Source organism: Eurypyga helias, unplaced genomic scaffold (assembly GCF_000690775.1).
Source record: "Eurypyga helias isolate BGI_N326 unplaced genomic scaffold, ASM69077v1 scaffold12819, whole genome shotgun sequence".
In the NCBI taxonomy this organism is placed as follows: Eukaryota; Metazoa; Chordata; class Aves; order Eurypygiformes; family Eurypygidae; genus Eurypyga; species Eurypyga helias.
The window spans coordinates 359-7,875 of record NW_010271437.1 but is presented as its reverse complement, the minus strand read 5'-3'; the positions used below and the strand labels follow the sequence as shown (position 1 = coordinate 7,875).

The following is a 7,517-nucleotide window of genomic DNA, read 5'->3' as shown; positions in this document are numbered from 1 at the left end:
GGGCGGGAGGAGGCTGGGAGCCCCCTGGGCTGGGGAAGGTGTCCCTGCCTGTGGCAGGGGGTGGGGCGGGGGGGCTTTGGGGTCCCTCCCAACCCAAACTGTTCCATGACCCTAAGGTCCCTGTACACCTTCATTTTAACAGCCCAGGGGGGTTGATGAATGCTGATTTCTTGGTCCGATCTACCCAGTGACAGTAAGTTTTACAGCTTATCCCACAATAAGTACAAGTATTTCCTTGTAGGTTTTGCCTCTCCATTTACTTCTCAGTCTTTGCTGGTTATGGCACAGCCCATACTGGGAAGAGACTGACCACGTGATCTGACTTCCCACAGAATACAGCCCAGAGGATTTCAACTCATCCCTTACTTCACACAGATAATGGCTCACAAATACATCCACCGTGGATTTAAAATTTCCCAGTGAGAGGTTATTTTGTGCCAGGGAAGAACCTCTCATTGCAATATGTGCTCAAAGTGTAAACTGGATTTGCCTAACTCCCATTTCCAGATGTTGCAGTTTGGCACCGCTTTGTCCTCCAGCATGATTCTGATCCTGGCGCACGTACAGTTGTCCCCAGACGGACATTCCCCTCCCTCTCCGTATGCGGATGGTCTCCAGCTGCTCAGCCCACCCAGTGCTCGGCTTGTGAAGTCGATTCCAAGAGGTGACGGCTTTAGCAGGGAAGTCCAGCCTTCCCTAAGGAAAGCTAAATCCATCCCTGAGGGTTCAGAGGAGTTCAGAATGACAAACCCTTTCTTCCATCCCTGCTCTGACCATCCATACACCCTCTTGTCCACCCAAGAACACGAACTCTCCCTTCTCTTGGTACCCTACCCTTCCTGGGTGCAATGCCGGCTGTGGGCCTGACATACCACGGCTCCTCTGAGCTCAGCTCTGTTCTCTCCATCCCCTCCTACCTGTCCTGTCCTGAAGTCTGCTCCATTTCCTGCTGCCCACTCCCCCAACACTCCCACTCTGGCCTTATCCCTCTCTCCAGCTGGACACGGCACCTTGCAGCAGCAACAGCCCAACGCTGCTGTTCAGAGGCGTCGGGGTTGACGTCCCCAGTGAAGTCCACCCCCCCACAGGACAATCTCTACACCCTGGCCAGCCCACAGAAGTGCAGGTAAGTCATACGTCATCCAGGAGCTTCCCCTCCACTCGCAGCTCCCAGGAGGCAATGCTGCCATCGGAGTCGTCAGCATCAGATTTTGCAGGATTGAATGTGTTGGAGATGTAAAGCCTCAGTTTCCGCTTTTGCTGTTACACAAACAGAGAAAAGGAAAGCACGTGCCCAGGTTAGGCCCGAGACCCAAGGAAGCCATGGGAGAGGTGACAGTTACACACTTAGTAACTCTGCGTGTTTAGCACAGTTGCACCAGGTTACACTAGAAGTCAAGATTTGGTCATGTCCACGAAAACACATGGAGGAGCTGAGTGGGAACCTCCTTCCGGCACTGCTGGCCAGCAGCACGCCAGCTCCGTGGCAAGGGAGACAGAGTGGAGGGCGCACCGTCCTGCACTCCTAGAGTGGATATCCCAGAAATCACTGTAAGAAAAGCAGGATCTGATGCCCTTCCCCTCCAGACGCAGGCTGGATTGCTGAGACCAGCCACAAACCTCTGGCTACATGATGCCTGTCAGAGCTGCAGCAGTTCTGCTCCGTAAGCGGCAGCCAAACCCAGCTCGTGCTGGGAGTCACGCCGGGCGCACCTCTGCGCCGTCACCGCGCACCACACACAGCCTGCTCACCCCCCAGGTACCCCCGCTGCTGCCTGACCTTCAGCAAACAGGCTGCAGCTCCCGCTTGCTGTGAGCCCGGAGTGGAGGACAGCGCGGTGCTTCATCCCTCGCCAGGCGCTCAGCTCCACGAGAGACAGCGTCACGCCGGCCACGCTCCGCTCCGCAGCCTGCCCAAGGCGGCCCCAGGACAAACCTCCGGCCACAGCTGCGGCTGAAGTTCCCTCGTGAACTCTGGGCAGGACAGGATCCCTGCGGGACACTCCAGGGAAGCTGGGATTTCAGGCTAACGAACGGAGTTATCGGCAGAGCGTCTGCTGCTGGGCGGGTGGAGGGAGCCTGGCTGCCGGCCCCTCCAGCAGCTCCGTGCTGAGCACTCCCTGTGCGCAGTTACGGAGCGATCCCCATGGACCGCGGCACCACAGCCTCGCGTGGAACGCTCAGGAGAGGTTGAAACCTGCGCTGCTGTCTCTGCAGACAGAGGAACTGTTCCGTGTTCTCGCAGAAACTTGGTGGGAAGGAAGAATAACAGTGCAAAGCAAAGCAGCAGGGAGACAGGAAATGGGGAGACGGAGAACGAGCACTGGTAACGAGTGTGCAGTCGGAGCGTTACGGAAGAAGCCAATGGAGCAGAGGGTCTGTGTCAGAGCTGGGATGCAGAGGCATCGCTGCCCCAGGGCAGTGGCAAGGAGGTGTCAGAAGGTGCAGAAGAAACCTCAGTCAGGTAACTCATGACAACGGGAGATGGACAAGAGCTTGGAAATGGCCAACCCAAGGCAGGGAAATGTGGAGAACACGCAAGTGCCAGCAGGAGCCACCCAAGGCTGACCGAGTTCAACACTGACCACGTGGACACCACCCACAGCCAGTTCTCTAAAAACCTCAGCAACAGAAACCCTAACAACCTCAGCAACAGAAACTCTCCCAGAAGTCAATGGGATGTTTCAGAGTGTGAAGATGGAGACTGGCCCACACAACAGTCCGTCAAGCCGGCCAGAGCAGCTTGTTGGTCGCTGTGCACTGTATCCTCCCAGGGAGAACGGAGCTGTAACCTGCGGGTGGGAAGAGCCCGGGCGCCCTGATCTGCACGGTGACAGGGAGGACTGGAGTTCCGACCTAGGAAAAGAAACCTTTAAAGAACCTCAGAGACATTTATAATAGGGGCTGACCTAAAGAAGGAGGTGGGTGTCCATGTTCTCCGCACCCCACGATGCAAAAAGCAGACGCTATAAAGTTATGTCACAAAGCCGTCAATTCCAGCTTTTCCAAGGGAAAAGGATGTGGCATGTGCTGCACAGAGCCCAGGGAGCCACGGCCGTCCCCAGACCTCGCTCACGACGCTGACGGGGAACCTGCAGCTTTTCAAGCCAGAAGAGTCTCTACTGTCCAGTTCCATGCCCTGCGCGGCACAGGCTGTAACCACGGGAAGGGGCTGCCCGGGTGGGGGGTCACCATCCCAGGGGGGTTTAGGAGCCGTGTGGACCAGGTGCTTAGGGACACGGGTTAGTGAGGGCTGGGCCGTGCTGGGTAAGGGCTGGACGTGCAGTGACCGGGCCCTGGGGTCACTGAGGTGGCTGCCATGGCCAGCCCAGGTCTCTGGGTCCTGTCGTGCTGTTCAGAACCCAGGAAGATACAAGTTCAAAAATGAAATCTGTGCTTCCTCCCTGATGCGGAGACGTCTGCAGCAGCCCAACAGCTTCCCTGTCACTACTGGAATTCTGCTCACTGACCCACTCAGACCTTTTCCCTGTCACACGATGTACAGCCTGTTGTTATCACAATCACAACCCTCATCTTTAATGCCACCTCAAACCAACTGACAGCTATTTCGGAGCAGAAATTCCTCGCACTGAGCCAGCACCGAGACCAGCGTGACAGTCACGGAGAAAGGAGCGACTGCCCATGTGCCGCAGACCTCAGCGTGAGAGGGAGCTCCACAGCAGCTGAAGAGTGACAGAGCTGCCACTGCTCCCAGTTACAATCCCCCCTTTCTCCAAAACACCCCTGAGAAGGAACAAAATCCTTTGCTCAAGGAAAACGCCACCTACTGCACTTGCTGAGTGACCTGAGCATTCCCAGAGCTCAGCGACAGCTGGGTCAGAGTGGGACACAAACGACCTGTTCCCCTGCCCCCAGGCAAGTCCCTGGGACGGTCGGGGTTTGGAACGCGGTTCATGGAAGAGGTGGGAGTCTCTCAGCACACCTGAGCTGGCACACCCCGTCCTGCCCGAGAGGGAGAAGGGTCCCGCAGCCACCGCCATGTTCAGGCAAGAGTGCAACTCCCTTCTGCCAACAACCCGACAGCAATTCCTCACCCCTCTTAACACCTGGAAGTGGGGAAATGTCCATTCATAAAACCCAGGGGCACAGCATTCAGACACCACTACTCTGTTTCGAACCTAAACACGGAGAGGCTGGGAGCAGGTTGTTTAGTTTGAGAAGCTGCAACTCCACGCAGGTCAGGTGGAGTCTGGGCTCCACTCCAGTCACTGGGAGAGAGTGACAGTCCCTGGATAACAGCCTCCGGCTTGGGTGGGACCAAACTACTGCCGGTGGTGCCAGGGCTTGGAGCAGGAGCCTTGTTTGTGGATGGGCCATGACCTGCCCTGATTCGAGCCCTGGGATGAAAATAATCACAGCCTTAAAATCCCGTTTACGTCCACAACTGGGGGATTACCCCAGGTTTAGACAGCAGAGAGAAACAGGCACTTTCCAGGTCTTGATTTATCCCTATTCTTTGAAATGTCTACTTCCGTGTGGGAATTGCTGTGCCCAGAATGCCCCTGCCTGCACTGACCATGCTCCTCAGCTATGAAGGGCCGGAGCCTACCCCTCAATGAACACAACGGACATGTCTACACTTGGCCAAAGAAATCCCCCTCCCAAGGCCCACCCTGGCCCCGCCTGCCCAGCTTCCCAGTAACGCGCTCCTCTTGGATGACACCTACGCGTCTGGAGTGCAGCCACGTGCTTCCCCTGCGCTCCAGGCTGCGGAGCTTGCTCCAGGCACACCTCCAGCCACGCTGCAGTCAACAGCCCTGTCCGCCCAACCCCTCCTAGAAAGGCCTTTCTGGAATTCTGAGCAGGTGGCTCTTCCATAACTGAGAGCAAGGAGGCTCAGGCAAGTGGCGCCCAGGGAATGCTGCCCTGCGGCTGAGCAATGCCAGGCTCCCGCAGCAGATGCGGAACAGCATCGCAGGACTGGCCGGGGAGGAGCGGACGCCCGAGACCCAACAGGCAGAAGGAGACCGGAGACTTCCAGAGTGGCAAGGCTGGTGGCTGGGAGGCAGCTGCCCAGGGATGTGAGCCGGCTGCTGCCCCCTCCACCCGCCTCGCGCCCAGGGATTCCTCCCCTCTTGAGCGGCCCTGCAGCCGCCAGCCGTTCCCAGAGCCCCGCGGGGCCCGGAGGCCACATGTTACACACTATCTCCCGTCGGGTGTTTTCCACTGCGATCCCTCCAGAATAATGAGTCTTCAGGCAGAGGAAACCAGCCTGGGCACTGCCAGACCATGACGCTGCCGTCCCAAAGCCTGTTTCTGCTACAGCTCAGTCACAGCAACCAGCGTGACGACTGCGACTGGTGACCCCGGGCGCTCCCGCACACCCCCACAGATGGGCACCAACTCAGACCGATGTACCTGCTGCCCAGGCTGGGAACCGCTGCCCTAGGAAGAGCAGTTCAGAGTCACAAGCAGGTGGGTAAGAGCTGGAACTGCAGAGGCCACTGTTACTGCCATTACCAAAGCCGTGAGGGCGATAAGGTGAGAACACATCGCAGCGACCCAAAGCGACCTACGCTTCGCCCTCTTTTGACAGTCGTGCCTCACAGCTGCTGCACACGAAGTCTCGACCTGAATTTGAGAAACATGGCTTTAGCCGTTCAGCTCAGAAACCGAGACTCGAAACACGCGTGCTGAGCCCCAGAGAGAAGCCAAGTTTCGTGCCTGCGGTTTGTGCGGAGCGTTGGGCCCCCTCTGCCCTTCCCCAGTGCCAGCGGCAGGCGGGGACCCTGGGGACCGTCCGACCCCGGGCGAAGGACTTTGCCGCCCAACAAACGTCTTCCTGCGGGTTTACGCATGCAAGGCTGAGCCCTCAGTCGCTCTTCAACACGGCCAAATTCCAGCGGGTTCCCAAGGGTGGTTCTACCCACATTAAGCAGCCACGACAAACCATCCCCTCCGAGAGGCCAGCCTGCTGTGCCAACGCTGACTGCAGCGGGCTCCGGTCACCCTCACTGCAGCTCCCGTCCATAAAATAGGTTTCTTCATGGAGCTGGTTTTTCCCAATTCTTTTCCTTCCACATGTGTCACTGGAAGAGGCTCTGAGGCACAACCCTCCACGTCTCATCAGAGACCTGCAGAGTGACAAACAGAACGGAACCCAGATCCTGGCTGGGCTGACGCCCGTTATGCTGGCACGGAGAGAGTAGCAGCTTGGCTCCACGGCAGACATGGAGCTGCAAAGCTCTGCCCAGGACGGGGTAACAGCGTGAACACTCGGTGCGGTCGCAGGAACTTAAGTAGGACACAAAAAGAAACTCCCCACAATGTGAACACGGAACAGGTCGCCTGAGGAGGCTGTGCAACCGCCACCCTTCGAGATTTCCAAAATGCAGCGAGGCTTTGACAACCCTGTTCCGAGCAGGAGGTTGCACTGGGTGACTCCCAGTTTCCTCCTACCTAAACTTTTCCATGATCCAGTTGAACAGACTCAGAAAAACCAGGAAAAGGCCACTGCAGCAGGATATTGTGGACAGTGAAGTGCTGGACCTCTCTCCTGGGAATGGCCAGACGTGCCATCCGTTTCTCCTTACACACATCACCCTTTGATGGACTCTGGGAATGTCTACACTTCCAAGGGATCTTTAACAGATTTTCTGTAACTATTCCAATCGGACGCTCCGTTATCCCACAGGTTTAGCTTCTGACTGAGTTCCAACAGGAGACTCAGTACATCAGCACCCCCCAAATCTCTTACTGTCTTTTTTAATCATTCCAGTACAAAGTTCCAAAACCAGTGTTTATCTACCCAGAAGCTGTTATTCCCCTCATTAAAGGCTTCCAGAAGCTGGAGCTGCCAAGAGCCACCGAATTTTCTCCACCCCTTCTCCACACATGCTGCTGCCTGGCTACTTATTCTGAGGAGCTTTTTCTGACCCGCTTGAAAACATCCCCGTTAACAGGGCTTTGACTGGAACTCCCATTCCACTGTTTAACACCAGGATTAATCCTCCCCAGCTCAATCTACAGCTTTTTTGTGACGTACCTTCATGGGCCTCTTCAGCGCTTCCTGGATGTCCACACGCTTCCGCATAATGGTCTGGTCTAGTTTGCGTTCAAAGGCCAAGAGATCCATGTAGGCCTGGGACTCAGGAACCAGCTCCCGGATCTGAGAAGGAAGCAAGGAATAGCCAAGCACTGGAAGCAAGAGTTGGCTGTGCTCCAGGGCACTGACATGGCCACCTCCCCAGCCCTGGGACACGGCCACCTCCCCAGCCCTGGGACAGCCGTGCTTATCCCTAAGCCAGCAGGGCAATCCCGTGGCATGAGCTGGAGCCCAGAGCTGGGGCCAGCGAGCTCAGGGAGACACGAGCCAGACCCCCAGGCCGCAATCCCGGCTGCTTTGTTCCCGGTGAGACGTGCTGCAAGCAGCCCAGGAGCCTGCTCCCGGCACAGCAAGCCACGGCAAAGCTGTCCTGCTTCAGCTACGGAGTGCCGGGTCTCTGCAGGCTGAAAACAGCAGGTGTGTGTTGGTGCCGATTTTCTACAGCCAAGTG

The 7,517-nt window shown here is 57.1% G+C and overlaps 1 protein-coding gene across 1 annotated transcript in view; it reads right to left on the bottom strand.

Moving 5' to 3' along the window:
• LOC104514992 (SWI/SNF-related matrix-associated actin-dependent regulator of chromatin subfamily D member 3) overlaps nt 1-7,158 on the bottom strand; it is a gene marked incomplete at both ends in the record, with an annotated part of 9,960 nt that extends 2,802 nt beyond the window's left edge. The window contains 2 exons of the mRNA XM_010158818.1: nt 1,138-1,260; nt 7,007-7,158. Coding sequence (XP_010157120.1) covers nt 1,138-1,260; nt 7,007-7,158 — 275 coding nt within the window. The remainder of the gene's footprint in view (nt 1-1,137; nt 1,261-7,006) is intronic.
• Between the last annotated feature and the right edge of the window lie 359 nt (nt 7,159-7,517).